The sequence below is a fragment of the Chrysemys picta genome, unplaced genomic scaffold (assembly GCF_011386835.1).
Source record: "Chrysemys picta bellii isolate R12L10 unplaced genomic scaffold, ASM1138683v2 scaf225, whole genome shotgun sequence".
Taxonomy (NCBI): Eukaryota; Metazoa; Chordata; order Testudines; family Emydidae; genus Chrysemys; species Chrysemys picta.
In genome coordinates, this window is record NW_027052932.1 from 76,863 (window position 1) to 92,870 (window position 16,008).

Genomic DNA, 16,008 nt, shown 5'->3' on the forward strand with positions numbered 1-16,008 from the left:
TGGCCATTGGATGAATAGTTTTCTGTTCTCTGAGTGACCAGAGCAGGGGCTGCACTAGAACAAGCAGGAACTTTCTTGAACCAATTTAAGGCAGGCAGGCTAATTAGGACACCTGGAGTCAATTAAGAAGAACCTGCTAGACTCAATTAAGGCAGGCTAATCAGGGCACCTGGGTTTAAAAAGGAGCTCACGTCAGTTTGTGGTGGTGTGTGTGAGGATCTGGGAGCAAGAGGCACTAGGAGCTGAGAGCGAGAAGGCGTACTGCTGGGAGATCCTTTTTTAAGAACATTATTGGATTTCTGTGTTTTAAGAAGTCTGTGCATGTTTTTCAGTTAGCTGGTGGCAGCAGCTGATTTCTTTTCCTTTTTTCAGTTCTTCCCCAGACAAGGGGGGAAGAGTTCGGGGGTACCCCACAGGAAGGAATTCCCAAGCGCGCCTTCCTGGGCTCTCAAAGGGGTGGCAGCATTTACCAATCCACGGCCAGGGGGATCTGTAACCTTGGGAGTTTAATACAAGCCTGGAGTGGCCAGTATTAATTTTTAGAGTCCTTGTGGACCCTCCCCCCCTTCTGCACTCAAAGTGCCAGCGTGGGGAATCAGCCTTGACAGCATCCCAGCTGGGGAAGTTTCCCATTAGCCTGGCTCCCCAGACCAGGAGAGACCGGCCCAGGGCAGTGTGCAATGCCCAGTGATACGAACGCCCACAGTGACTGTCCTGCAGCACGGGGCAAACGTCTCAGGCCCCAGAGCCTTGGTACCTCCTCTGCCCCCAAGAGGAGACTAACGAAAAATAATTCCCCCAAATGAGGTAAACAGCCCCATGACTTGCAAAAGCAAAGAAAATACAGGAGTTGGGTCACCATCTCCTTGTGCTTAGATCAGGGGGCTGGAGCCAGGACTCCTGGGTTCTAGCCCTAGATTTGCTGCTTCCAGGGCAAATCACTGGGGGCAGTGAGGCTGTAGGAGTGCCAGGGGTTGTTGTGGTGTCCCTCCCCGCAAAGGGAGAGGGGCGGGAAGGGGTTAATTCATGAAATCCAGAAAGTGATTAAAGTTCCCAGCCGGACAGACAAGTCCCCGAGCTCCAGGAAGGGGTCTCGGGCCTGGGGGCTGCAGGTCCGACTAGAGCTAAGGGCGCTGCTGGGACACTGTGTGTAGTGGGGGGCTGAGAGCCCCTGACCCGAACTGTGACCCCTTCCCCTAGTGCCACCGCCCCCAGCCCGGGGGTGCGGCCCCCCGCGAGTTCCAGCCTCGGAACACACGGACCAGCTGACCCCAGAGAGGCGGGGCCAGAGACCGGCCGAGCTAATGGCGGCTCCGCCCATTACAGCCCCGGGGCCCAGGTCTCATCCCGCCCCCGCCCCCCCCGGCTCAGACATTCGGTTCCCCTTCGCCAGCCGGCCCAGCGGGTTCTGCCCAGCGACCGGTGACGGAGGCGGGGCTGCGCGCCGCTATTGGCGGGATGGTCCCCTCTCAGCCAATCCCTGCAGACTGGAGGCTCACACGGCCAGTAGCTGGGAGCTGGAGTCCGGTCTCAGCGCCCCGCGGGGTTCTCGGGTTGTGGGGCCGAGACCGGGCTGGGGGATGCAGGGAGGGGGGAGCTGGGTGTTGGGGGTCAGCCGGGCTGGGGGGTGCAGGGAGTTGGGTGTCGGGGGAGGGGCAGTCGGGCTGGGGGGCGCAGGGAGGGGGGAGCTGGGTGTCGGGGGAGGGGCAGTCGGGCTGGGGGGCGCAGGGAGGGGGGAGCTGGGTGTCGGGGGGCAGTCGGGCCCGAGGGTGCAGGGAGGGGGGAGCTGGGTGTGGGGGGGCAGTCGGGCTGCAGGGGTGCAGGGAGGGGGGAGCTGGGTGTGTGGGGGGGCAGTCGGGCTGGGGGGTGCAGGGAGAGGGGAGCTGGGTGTGGGGGGGCAGTTCTGGGCTCTGCGTTCAGAGGTGTCAGGATAACCACACCGCTCCCCCCAGCACTGAGCGGTCACTGACGTGGAACGGTGACGTTGCTATAGTGACTGGGGGGGTCCTGGCCCCCTTGTGCCAGGTGCTGCCAGGGTCACTGCTGGGACACTGTGTGTAGTGGGGTGCTGAGAGCCACTGAACTGTAACCCCTTCATCTAATGCCAACCTCACCCAGCCAGGGGGTGAGGCTTCGTTGGGGCCAGAGCAGCTCAGCAGCCCGTATTGATCCGGGTGAGGGTGCGGGGTGGATTTGGGGTTTGTTTAAAATGGCTTAAGGCACATTGGTGCCCTTGTGACACCTCAGTAACCGGTGTGGTTTGACCTAAACAGGGTTAGGCCCCAGTGCAGCCTGGCCCTACTGGGTCATAGAATCATAGAAGATAAGGGTTGGAAGAGGGGAAAAGGACACTGCCCAACTTACTTGGGGTTTGCAAGAAGGCTGGCTAACCTAGTGAGGAGGGCTTTAAACTAGGTTCGTTGGCGGGGGGCGGGGGGGTAAGAAGACCAAAGCCCTGAGGGAAGTGGGATACCAGGAGGAAGCACGAGCAGGAGAGCACAAGAGAGGAGGACTCGTGCTTCACACTGAGAAAGCAGGACGATCAGCGAGTTATCTTAAGTGCCTATACACAAATGCAAGAAGCCTGGGAAACAAGCAGGGAGAACTGGAAGTCCTGGCACAGTCAAGGAATTATGATGTGATTGGAATAACAGAGACTTGGTGGGATAACTCACATGATTGGAGCACTGTCATGGATGGATATAAACTGTTCAGGAAGGACAGGCAGGGCAGAAAAGGTGGGGGAGTTGCGTTGTATGTAAGAGAGGAGTATGACTGCTCAGAGCTCCAGTATGAAACTGCAGATAAACCTGAGAGTCTCTGGATTCAGTTTAGAAGTGTGAGCAACAAGGGTGATGTCATGGTGGGAGTCTGCTATAGACCACCAGACCAGGGGGATGAGGTGGACGAGGCTTTCTTCTGGCAACTAACAGAAGTTACTAGATCGCAGGCCCTGGTTCTCATGGGGGACTTCAGTCACCCCGATATCTGCTGGGAGAGCAATACAGCAGTGCACAGACAATCCAGGAAGTTTTTGGAAAGTGTAGGGGACAATTTCCTGGTGCAAGTGCTGGAGGAACCAATTAGGGGCAGAGCTCTTCTTGACCTGCTGCTCACAAACCGGGAAGAATTAGTAGGGGAAGCAAAAGTAGATGGGAACCTGGGAGCAGTGACTATGAGATGGTCGAGTTCAGGATCCTGACACAAGGAAGAAAGGAGAGCAGCAGAATACGGACCCTGAACTTCAGAAAAGCAGACTTTGACTCCTTCAGGGAACTAATGGGCAAGGTCCCCTGGGAGACTAACATGAAGGGGAAAGGAATCCAGGAGAGCTGGCTATATTTTAAAGAATCCTTATTGAGGTTGCAGGAGCAAACCATCCCGATGTGCAGAAAGAATAGTAAATATGGCAGGCGACCAACTTAGCTTAACAGTGAAATCCTTGCTGATCTTAAACACAAAAAAGAAGCTTACAAGAAGTGGAAGATTGGACAAATGACCAGGGAGGAGTATAAAAATATTGCTCAGGCATGCAGGAGTGAAATCAGGAAGGCCAAATCACACTTGGAGTTGCAGATAGCAAGGGATGTTAAGAGTAACAAGAAGGGTTTTTTACAGCTATGTTAGCAACAAGAAAAAGGTCAAGGAAAGTGTGGGCCCCTTACTGAATGGGGAGGCAACCTAGTGACAGAGGATGTGGAAAAAGCTAATGTACTCAATGCTTTTTTTGCCTCTGTTTTCACGAACAAGGTCAGCTCCCAGACTACTGCACCAGGCAGCACGGTATGGGGAGGAGGTGATCAGCCCTCTGTGGAGAAAGAAGTGGTTCAGGACTATTTATAAAAGCTGGACGAGCACAAGTCCATGGGGCCGGATGCACCGCATCCGAGGATGTTAAATGAGTTGGCTGATGTGATTGCAGAGTCATTGGCCATGATCTTTGAAAAATCATGGCAATCGGGGGAGGTCCCGGATGATTGGAAAAAGGCTAATGTAGTGCCCATCTTTAAAAAAGGGAAGAAGGAAGATCCGGGGAACTACAGGCCAATCAGCCTCACCTCAGTCCCTGGAAAAATCATGGAGCAGGTCCCTCAAGGAGTCAATTCTGAAGCACTTGGAGGAGAGGAAAGTGATCAAGAACAGTAGCATGGATTCGCCAAGGGCAAGTCATGCCTGACTAACCTAATTGCCTTCTATGATGAGTTAACTGGCTCTGTGGATGAGGGGAAAGCAGTGGACATGTTATTGTTTGACTTTAGGAAAGCTTTTCATACAGTCTCCCACAGTATTCTTGTCAGCAAGTTAAAGAAGTATGGACTGGATGAATGGACTGTAAGGTGAATAGAAAGCTGGCTAGATCATCGGGCTCAACAGTGATCAATGGCTCCATGTCTAGTTAGCGGCCAGTATCAAGCGGAGTGCCCCAAGCGTCAGTCTTGGGGCCGGTTTTGTTCAACATCTTCATTAATGATCTGGAGGATAGCATGGATTGCACCCTCAGCAAGTTTGCAGATGACACTAAACTGGGAGGAGTGGTTGATACGCTGGAGGTAGGAATAGGATACAGAGGGACCTTGACAAATTAGAGGATTGGGCCAAAGGAAATCTGATGAAGTTCAGCAAAGACAAGTGCAGAGTCCTGCACTTAGGACGGAAGAATCCCATGCACTGCTACAGACTAGGGACCGATTTCCTACGCAGCAGTTCTGGGAAAAGGACCTAGGGGTTACAGCGGATGAGAAACTGGATATGAGTCAACAGTGTGCCCTTGTTAGCTTTTTTGGCAACATCCTTTTGGGTTGTATAAGTAGGAGCATTGCCAGCAGATCGTGGGACATGATCATTCCCCTCTATTCGGCATTGGTGAGGCCTCATCTGGAGTACTGTGTCCATTTTGGGGCCCCACATTACAAGAAGAATGTGCAAAAATTGGACAGAGTCCAACGGAGGCCAACAAAAATGATAAGGGGGCTGGAGTACATGACTTATGAGGAGAGGCTAAGGGAACTGGGCTTATTTAGTCTGCAGAAGAGAAGAATGGGGGGGGATTTGATAGCTGCTTTCAACTACCTGAAAGGGGGTTCCAAAGAGGATGGATCTAGACTGTTCTCAGTGGTAGCCGATGACCAAACAAGGAGTAATGGTCTCAAGTTGCAGTGGGGGAGGTCTCGTTTGGATATTAGGAAAAACTTTTTCACTAGGAGGGTGGTAAAGCACTGGAATGGGTTACCTGGGGAGCTGGTGGAATCTCCATCATTAGAAGGTTTTTAAGGCCCTTCTTGACAAATCCCTGGCTGGGATGATTTAGTTGGTGTTGGTCCTTCTTTGAGCAGGGCATTGGACTAGATGACCTCCCAGGTCTCCTCAAACCCTAATCTTCTATGATTCTATGATCTTACAAAACTGGGTGACTGGGCAATAAAATGGTAGGTGAAATTCCGTGTGGATAAATGCAAAGTAATGCACATTTGAAAACATAATCCCAGTTTATACATATAAAGTGGTGGGATCTAAATTAGCTGTTACCACTCGAGAGATCTTGGAGTCATTGTGGATAGTTCTCTGAAAACATGCACTCAATGTGGAGTTTCAGAGGGGTAGCCATGTTAGTTTGTTTCTGCAAAAACAAAGGGGAGTCCCATGGCACCTTAAAGACTAACAAATTTATTTGGGCATAAGTTTTCGTGGGCTGGAACCCACTTTGTCAGATGCATACACGAAAGCTTAGTCTTTAAGGTACCACAGGACTCCTTGTTTTTTCAATGCGCAGTGGCAATCAAATAAGCTAACAGAATGTTGAGAATCATTAGGAAAGTGATTGATAGTAAGACAGAAAATATCATATTGCCTCTATATAAATCCATGGTATGCCCACATCTTGAATACTGCATGCAGATGTAGTCATTCCATCAGAAAAAAGAAATATTGGAATTGGAAAAAGTACAGAAAAGGGGAACAAAAATGATTAGGGGTATGGAATGGCTGCTACATGAGGAGAGATTAATAAGACTGGAACTTTTCAGCTTGGAAAAGAGATGACTGGGGGGGATATAATGAAATTCTATCTTTCCACAGAGGTTGCAGAAGTCATGGGATCTGTGACTTCCAGCAAACTCCATGACTTCAGAACACGGCGGCCGGAAGCTGTGCGGTCCCCCTGCCACCTGTAGCAGCCAGGAGCGGTGGGGCGGCCTCCGTGGGTTGTGGGGGAACCAACCGCTCCAAGTTGCTGTGGGTGGCAGGGGGACCTGGAGCTCTGAGTGGGCTGCAGTTGCCTAGCCCGTGGGTGGTGTGTGGGTCACGCAGCTGAGCTCCCCATTTTGCCATGGATATTTTTAGTAAAAGTCACGGATGGGTCACGGGCTTCCGTGAGCTTTTCTTCGTTGCCCAGGACCTGTCCAGGTCTTATACTACAAATATCCATGAGAAAATCATAGTCTTAATCAAGACTGGTTTGGAGAAAGTGAATACCGAAGTGTTGTTTACCCCTTCACATAACACAAGAACTAGGGGTCACCCAAATAAATTAATAGGCAGCAGGTCTTTAAAACAAACAAAAGGAAGTATTTCTTCACACAACACACAGTCAACCAGTGGAACTCCTTTCCAGAGGACGTTGTGAAGGTCAAGACTATAACACGATTCAAAAAAGATCTAGCTAAGTTTATGGAGGATAGGTCCACCAATGGCTATTGGTCAGGATGGGCAGGGATGCTGTCCCTAGCCTCTGTTTGCCAGAAGCTGGGAATGGGCGACAGAGGATGGATCACTTGATAATTCCCTGTTCTGTTCATTCCCTCTGGGGCACCAGGCATTGGCCACTGTCAGAAGACAGGAGACTGGGCTAGATGCGCCTTTGGTCTGACCCAGTCTGGCCGTTCTTATGTTCTGAATAAATTACAGTAAATTCTGTGCACAGCCGGTGTCGTGGCTCCCACCTGTAGCTTGGACACATTCCCCTGTCCACCTTGCCTTCCCCAGCTTCAGCTCGTGCATCTCCTCTCCCCCAGTCCTCCTGCCCCACCCTCTCCCATAACACCCCCTTCCTTTTCCCCACACCGCACTCCAGCCCTGCCCCTCCTCCTGGGCCCCCTCTCCTGCCTCACACTCCCCTGTACCCCCAGTACACTGTCCCCATATGCTCCCGTACTCCTCACATGCTCCAGCCCCCCTGTACCTCCCTACCCCTTCCTCTCCTCACTCCCCCTCCAGCCCTGCCTCCCTTTCTCCTTCTACCCCACTGTCTCTTTCTCCCCGGTCAGGCCGTTCTGTGAGCCCTTCCCCAGATCTCCCTCCCATGGGAGCCCTCCTAAGGGATGGCGCTGCCTCTCGCATATTGCCAGGGGCTCCTGGCAGGGTCTGGTTTGGTCTGACTCTCCCCTCCCCCAATCTCCCCCCTCAGGCCTGCACTCCAGGCGCATTTTGGACACTGTGGTGTCGGAGCCTGCCCCGGGGCTGCCCTGGTACAGCCGTGTTGTGTATGTGGACGATCAGCTCACCTATGTCTACACCAGTGGGACGAAGAGGGAGGAGCCCTACACACTGTGGATGGCGCAGAACGAGGGTTCGGAGTTCTGGGACGAGGTGACCTGGTGGGGACAGCGCTTCCAGAAATGGTACAACGTGAGTCTGAACACCCTGAGTCAGCTCTACAACCGGACCGAGGGTGAGTGAAGGACACAACACGACCTAGGGATGCAGGGAAATGGGGTGGGGGTTGGGAGTGTGGTTGATGTAAACAGGGTGAAGGGACACCGGGATGTGTGTTGGGGATGGGGGGAGGGGACAGAGCCCGAAGGCGCATTTTCTCGCTGGAGTCAGTGTGAATGTGGGGGACAAAGGGATATGGGATGGGGGGAGGGGCTGCAGGATGGAGGGTCCATGCGAAAGAGATTTTTTGACACCCTCCAAAGTGGGACTCTCAGATTGTCCCCTCCCCAAACAGCCCAGACTTCTGCTACCAGTCCCACTTGCAGCTGCCTCTGCTGCCCTTCGGGGGGCCCCCTCCCACCCCCGCCCTTTCCCAGACATATATTTCCCAGACAGAGTGGCAGAGGTGCAAAAGCCAGAAGTTCCCAGCAGACCCGGCTAGTCCGACCTCCTGGTGACGCAGGCCAGAGAATCGCACCCAGCGATTTCTGGACAGGGGGGTTTGTTCCTCCTGGCTACAACAGTGACTCTGTCAGACCCTAGAGCTAGAACAGGGTTCTGAGACGTCTTGTCTCAATTCCCAGATATCGAATGATGGGGAACCCCAATATCGACAGCCCCAAGTGTTCAGACATCACGAGTCAGACCCCCAAAATCCTGAGTTTGGCTTAAGCGTTGTAAGTATTTTGGGAATAATACTGGAGCTTATTTTTATTTGCCCTCTGGTTTGAGCCCTTAGGGGACACATTTCTGGGGTTTTCCCTGCTGCTAGAAGGACTAGAAGTTATTGCTGTAAGAAAAGAGAGCTGAGACTTTCCCCTAATCCCATGAGTCCAGGAACTGGGGAGTTATTAAAACCACCCACTATCATGAAACGCACAGTAAAGTCACAAGAGCAGGCAGTGCTGCATTCACCCCAGCCCTGGGGAGAAGCTGCTCACCAGTGAGCCTCCTTCATTGTTCACTTTGTCTTATTTCCAGAGTGAGTTTATCTCAGGTCAGACTCCGCAGAGTGTCATCAACTTGGGCTGGAGAGTTAGTGAGAGAATCAGCCCCTGCAACGTGCAGATTTCAGAGTAGCAGCCGTGTTAGTCTGTATCCGCAAAAAGAACAGGAGTACTTGTGGCACCTTAGAGACTAACAAATTTATTAGAGCATAAGCTTTCGTGGACTACAGCTAAATTTGTTAGTCTCTAAGGTGCCACAAGTACTCCTGTTCTTTTTGCAACGTGCAGAGACTCCCGGGCTGCCTTACTCCTGGCAGCACAAACCCAGCACGGAGCCCCCGGGGTCAGGCAGGTTCCCCTGCACGCTATCGATAGACGTGTACAGAGCCGTTCTTCCTGCTCAGTCCCTGATGTGGGGGGCTGTAGTCACCTGGCCAGGCCCCCGATTGTGCTGTCTCACTTAGCACGGGAATGATCCATAAGCGTTCAGTGCCTGGCGCTGCTGAACTGTCCCTGGCAGGTGACGGTCTCTCTGACGTAATTGCTCCTCCCTTCCTGACAGGGGACTCGCGAGTGACAATCCCTGTTTCCCCCGTGTCAGTGGTACTGGCCTGTCGCATTGGTGCTCACCCAGGAGTGTCCCCAGCCCCTTGTTGTAGCACCTCCAATCCCTCCTGGCTCCCAGCACTGACAGCAGCAATGAGAACTAATTCCTGTCCTGCCCTGGACACCTGGGTTTCTGGTGGCCCTGCCCCAGGACTAAGCGACAGCGTGGAGGGTTGCCAAGTGTCTGCCCCCAGCCCGCCCCCTCTGTAGCTAGTTTAACCCTCTCCTGACTAGTCTCACCCATTGGTCCCCTGCTGCTGAGCCTGTCCAGCCTGACCTGTTCACACGGACACCAGCCTCCCCAGTGCTGAGAGAGGGGCTCCGCTCGCCTGCGCTGGGGAGCTGCTGTTCTGTTCCCACTGCCCCCTCCCCAAACCACTGTCCCTCCTGCCCTCCTCCCCCCATTTACCCCTCTTCCTCCCCCCATCCTGGGGCTGCCAGATCGCCAGAGACTGTCCTGAGTCCTGCATCTTGACCACCAAGTGTTCTCTCTAGCTGTGTCTGCCCCCAACACACACATGGGGGAATTCGGGGTCTGGTCCCTCTGAGACCACATCGGTGCCCTGTCACGGAGTGTGGGGGAACTCAGGGCCCTGCACCCCCGGCTTCCTGCGATTCACCATGACTCTTAGTCAGCCAGTAAAGCAGAAGGTTTATTTAGATGACAGGGACACAGTCCAAGACAGGTCTTGCAGGCACAGACCACAGGATACCCCTCAGTTAGGTCCATCTTGGGGTCCTCAGGCACCCCAGCCCCCTTGGGAGGTCAGAGCCCTCTCTGCTTCCCAGCCACCTCACCAGCCAGCTTCCGAGACTCTCCTTCAGCGACCCCTCCCACAGCCTTTGTTCAGTTTCCCAGGCAAAGGTCTCACCTGGCCTCTAACCCCTTCCTGGGTTCTCATGTTACATGCTCAGGTATTCTCCGTTGGTCAGTCTCCCATCCCCCCATTGCAGACTATCCTAGCCACGCTCCCCTGTCAGCATTCACAGACCACATTAAGAACAGTCCCAGTTTGTCACATGCCCCACCCTGCTTATCCCTGTGGAGTGCAGCACGGAGGAGAAGAGGGGTGGGTGGGGAGGGCTGACCCACCCCACTCCTCTCGGGCACCTGGCTTGGGATCTCTGCGTGTCTGTGACCAGCCGCCCTGCATCTCTCCAGATTCTCAGTGGTTCTCTCGTTACTCCATCCCTTTTCACCTCAGTTGTTTTCTCACTTTTTGACTTTAGTTGATTGGTATAAATCAGCAGTGTCCAATAGAAATTCGATGCTAGCCACACTGCTAGCCACACTTGTGGTTTTGAATTTTTCTTATTAGCCACATTACAAAAAAGCCACATGCATTAGCCACAATTCAATAGCCTATTAGCCACCTGTGGCTAGTGGCGAACGTATTGGACACCACTGATATAAATAGTTAGTTGGACTCTTCTAGCAGAGTTTCTTCTGCTCCTGAAACTGGGCATGTCTCGGTCTCCGGGCTTCAGACCCGGTGCCTCCTGTGGCAAGCCCATGGCTTTGAGCGACCTGCACTCCAGCTGTCTAAAGTGCTTGGATGAGACTCCTATTGCGGATCGCTGTCAGCTCTTCCACCAGTTCAGTCCACATCTGAAAAAGGACAGGGAGGCCAGGCTGAAGTTGTGATGGGTTTGGTCACAGAGACTCCCCTTGAGACTGTCACTCCATGTCCTGGGATACCACTGAGAATAACCCTCCTACCCGAACAGGTTTCCCTCCACTCCCGTCTTGCTGAGTTAGACACACCAGTCACCTCCAGCACAGACACAGAGGTTGGGCCACAGAAACAGATTCACTCAGCCCAGGGGCTTCTCAGTTAACAGGGACTTTCCCAGCACTCAGTATTCAACCTTTTTGGGAGCCCAAACCCCAAATAAATCCCTTTTACTCTGTATAAAGCTTATACAGGATAAATTCCTAAATTGTCCACCCTCTATAACACTGATAGAGAGAGATGCACAACTGTTTGCTCCCCCAGGTATTAATCATTTACTCTGGGTTTATTAATAAACAAAAGTGATTTTATTAAGTATAGAAAATAGGATTTAAGTGATTTCAAGTAATAGACAGAACAAAGTAAGTAACAGAGCAAATTGAAACAAAACACTGAAGTCTAAGCCTGATACATGAAGAAACTGATTACAGGAAATATCTCATCCTCAAAGATGTTCCAATAAGTTTACTTCACAGACTGGACTCTTTCCTAGTCTGGGCCCAATCCTTTCCCCTGGTACAGTCTTTGTTAGATCCAGCAGACATCTCATTTGATAAGCAGGGGTTTTCTCATGACTGGCACCCCCTTTTATAACTTTGGCACAAGGTGGGAATCTTTTCTCTTTCTGAGTCCCTGCCCCTCTTGCTAAATGGAAAAGTACCAGATTAAAGATGGATTTCACTACCAGGTGACATGGTCAAGTCTCCATTCCTCCTTGGTTGGCCCCTATGTACACAGGAAGGCTTTCAGGTAAATAAATCATGTACTATCAATTGCCCTAATCAATGGGAGCCATCAAGTTCCCAATGCCCCATTGACGGCCCTCATCTGGTGTGACTACAACAGTGATACAAGTTTCATATTTCCCCAATTCCAGACATAGAAATAATACATGAAAACAAATAGGATGAACATACTCAGTAGATTACAAGCTTTCTAATGACATCATACAAGAGAATATTGCATAAAGCATATTCCAGTTGCATCATATTCACATTCATAATCATATTTCCATAAAGTATGTGGAGTGCAATGTTACGATCCTTAATCCTGAGTGCCAAAGTGGGTCTCTGACCCATTCTAGACCTGCAACATCTCAAAGACTGAAGTTGTGCATTGTCTCCATCATTCCTTCCCTGGATGTAGGGGACTGGGACGCCACCCTCGATTTGAAAGATGCCTATTTCCACACCTCTATTTCCCGAGGCCACAGAATGTTTCTCGGGATCGTTGTGAACCAGACTCATTGCCAGTTTACCATCCTCCCGTTCAGCCTGTCAGCAGCCTAATGGGTCTTTATGAAATGCTGGTAATAGTGGCAGCCTTCCTGAGAAGGTGAGGGGTGCATGTGTATCTGTACCTCAGTGACGGGCTGGTCAATGACCAGTCCAATCCCAGATGAAAGCCAGCATCCACCTCGTCCAAACAACCTTTCGAGCACTGGGCCTGCTGATAAACGAGCAGAAGCCAACACTCCTCCCGGCTCAGAGGATAGTGTTTATCGGAGCGTTGCTCAATTCTACCCAGGCCAGGGCCTTCCTCCCAGGAGCCCGCTTCCAGTTAGTGTCGTCACAGGTCAAGGCCCACTCAGGCTGTTGGGTCACATGGGTCGCGTGCCTATACGAGGTGTGGTATGCGAGGTTGCACCTCAGACCCCTACAGGCTTGGCTGGCCTCAGTGTACCGGCCAAACAGCCATCATTTGGACTCGGTGCTCACAGTGCCTGCCCATCTTCGGCACCTCACGACACAAGGTCAGTGGTCCCGGCAGCAACTCTTGCTATGGATAAACGTCAGAGAGCTCAGAGCGGTTGGCCTAGCATGTCAGGTGTTGTTACCCACCATCGCAAGCAAGGTGGTGCAAGTTCTTACAGACCATATGGCAGCCATGTTTTACATCAACAGGCAGAGAGCGGCCCGCTCTTCTCCCCACTGTGTCAGGAGGCCATTTGCTTGTGGGAGTTCTTCATAAAGCACTCAATACACCTCAAAGCTTCTCCCCTTTTGGGAGCCCAGAACAAGCTGGCAACTCAGATCTTCTCACCATGAATGGTCCCTATGCCCCAACATAGCAAGGACCATTTTCCAGTGGTGGGTACTCCCCTCGTAGACCTGTTCATGACCAGACAGAACAGGAAATGTCAGCCGTTCTGCTGTCTGTGTGACTGCAACCCGGGCTCACTCACAGATGTTGTCTTACTCCCTTGGAGAAATCACCTGTTCTGCGCCTTTCCCCTTCCCCCTCTCCCCCCAATTCCTTTTGTGCACAAGATCTTGCTGAAGATCAAGAGCGAAGGTTATTCTCACAGCCTCAGCCTGGCCACATCAGCACTAGTTTGGCTTATTTCTAGACCTGTCAGTAGCAACTCCAATGCCGCTCCCTCCCCTTCTGGACCTGATCTCGCAAGATCGCGGCCAAATGCTCCATCTGCCTGACAGGTCCATGTTTAAACCTGCAGAACTGGCCTGTTTGGAGCAGGTCTGCTAGGTTTTGCTAGGCAGTAGGAATCCAATTACCAGAGCTACTTACCTTGCCAAGTGGAAGCGTTTCTCCATTTGGTCTACCCTGCAAGGCCTCTCACCGGGGTGCCAGAATCTCCCTATGAGTGTGGGTGCCACCGGTGCTGAAACTGTAACTCCGCCTCTTCCCCAATTTCCCCACACACACCCCCTGCTTCACCTCTTCTCCTCAGGCTCTGCCCACTCCTCCCCTTCCCCTCCCCCCGCTCTCACCTGCTGCTAATGTGGCAGGGCCATGGCCCCTTGGTCCCCCTGTTCCGGCACCCCTGCCTCCTCACCCACTGAGTCATCTTTCAGATGAAGCAGATACTCCAGAACCGTCTGGGAACAGCCAGGTCTAGCGATTTCATCCGTTAAGGTACACCTAGGAGCGATCTCCGTATTCTACCCCTGCTGGGTGGTCAGTCAGGTTTTTCTCATGAAATGTCCATTCCCTTCCTCGAGGGCTTTGAAAGGCTGTTCCCACAAATCTGGGAACCCATCTGTGATAAATGAGTGGGGGTAGCACCCCAACCATTCAGTAGCTATAGAATCCTCCTTAGCAGCTGTACCCTAACTGCCTTACCTGTAAAGAGTTAAGAGGTAAGCTTAAAATGAGTTGGCACCTGAACAAGGGAACCAGTAAGGAAGCTGTACCCTCTCAAAGTGGGGAAAAGTGCTGGGTGTGTGGGTCTTTTGTTCTCTTGGCTGCAGAGGGACAGGGCAGTACTTATGCCGTAAAAAGCTCTGGGCCAGGTATGAAAAATCATCAGGATCATACCTAGAAACTACTCATTTGGAACCACCGATATGGAAGTTGTCAGGGTTCCCTCCCCACTCTAAACTCTAGGGTAAAGACGTGGGGACCCGCATGAAGAGCTCCTAAGCTTTTTCTACCAGCTTAGGTTAAAACCCCCAAGGTACAAAATTCCCTGCACCCTGAGAAATGCTTCTCTCACTGCCACCATCAAGTGTTTTAAACAGGAATCCGGGAAAGGAACCACTTGAAGTTCCCCTTCCCCCCAAAATACCCTCTCAAGACCGTACACCCCCTTTCCTGGGAAGCTTGAGAATAATCTCCTAACCAATTGGTTACACCGTGATCTAAAAATCCACTCCCGGGGTTTTAAAACCATAGAAAACAGTCAGGTTCTTAAAAGAAGGATTTCATTAAAACAAAGAAGGTAAAATCAGGATGGTAACTATTTTACAGGGTACTCAATTTCCAAACTCCGAGGGATTCCCCCTCTGGACAAAACCTTAAAGTTACAGAAAAAAACAGGAATAACCCCTCCTTCTAACACAGGGAAAGCTCACCAAGCAAAACAAACAGAAACCTACTCGCAATGCTGACTAAACTTACTTTAGAAAAGTGAGGTTTGGTGAGAAGATGACTGGTTGAGGAGATTGATTTTCTGCAGGTACTTCTTGTCTCCCAAGATCACTCTGACTCAGACAAAGAGCCACACACAAAGTCTTCTCCTCTCCCAAGATTTGAAAGTATCTTGTCCCCTTATTGGTCAGATGCCAGCCAGGTCAGGTGTCAGTCTGGCTACCTGAATTTCTTAATCCTTTACTGGTAAGAGGATTTTATAGCACTGCATCAGACCCTCTCCCCCGTCCCTTTATATTTATGACAGAAGTAGAACAAGAAATGTTCAGGTAGACACGATTAGGCCGATCTCTTTTTATGGCTTGTGGATTCCTGTGTGCTAACCCCACGTGCTTTTGTTTTGTTGTAACCTTTAAACTGGATCCCAAGAAAGCTACTCTTGGTGATTAATCCTTGCAGTTGCTCTTTTAAGATCTAGCAATAACCTAAGTTTTCCAAGGGTGTTTTCTTTCTTTTTTTTAAATAAAATTTCCTTCTTGTAAGAACATGACTGGATTTCTGTGTCTTATGAGGTAAAGAGGTTGTGCATATATTAATCAGCCAGTACAACCGCTGGGTTCTCCTTTTCTTTTGTTTCCTTTCTTGGCTTTCCCGAAGAAGGGGTGGAAAAGCCGAGGGGCCCCAGAAAAACTTCCCAAGAGAGTTCTTCTGGATTGGCAAAAGGCAGATTTTCACTTGGGTGGTGGCAGCATTACCAGGCTGGAGTGGCCAGTATTAATTTTTCGAGTCCTTGCAGGCTCCCACCTTCTGCACTCGAAATGCCAGAGTGGGGAATCAGCCTTGACAACATCCCCCTGGGAGACTTAAACCTGGTCCTGTCAGAGCTCACGGGGCCTCCCTTTGAGCCTCTAGCATTGTGCCCTCTGTTGGACCTTTCCTAGAAGGTCGCCTTTCTGGTAGCAATTACCTCAGTCAGGAGGGTCTTGGAGATTAGAGCTCTTATGTCAAAACCTCCATATACAGTGTTCTTTAACGACAAGGCAGTGGCGTAGCCAGGTTAAGAGCACGGGGAGCGGAGCTAAAAAAAGGCACCGGGAGCAAAAAGTGTCAGGAGAAAAAAAGGCGCTGGGAGCAAAACAAATGCTCCACTCCGGCAGCAGCGCAGGAGCAAAAGGCGTCGGAGCACAAAAAAGGCGCAGCTTCTGCTCAGTGGGGGAGCGGCCGCTCCCCCTGCTCCCCCC

The 16,008-nt window shown here is 51.5% G+C and overlaps 1 protein-coding gene across 1 annotated transcript; it reads left to right on the forward strand.

The window, feature by feature from the left end:
• The first annotated feature begins 1,853 nt into the window (after nucleotides 1–1,853).
• LOC135978359 (class I histocompatibility antigen, F10 alpha chain-like) lies at nucleotides 1,854–12,469 on the forward strand. Its single transcript, XM_065579316.1, has 3 exons — nucleotides 1,854–2,174; nucleotides 7,403–7,666; nucleotides 8,235–12,469. The coding sequence occupies exons 1-3, from the start codon at nucleotides 2,102–2,104 to the stop codon at nucleotides 8,243–8,245; spliced, it is 348 nt and encodes a 115-aa protein (XP_065435388.1). The 5' UTR covers nucleotides 1,854–2,101; the 3' UTR covers nucleotides 8,246–12,469.
• The last annotated feature ends 3,539 nt before the right edge of the window (nucleotides 12,470–16,008 follow it).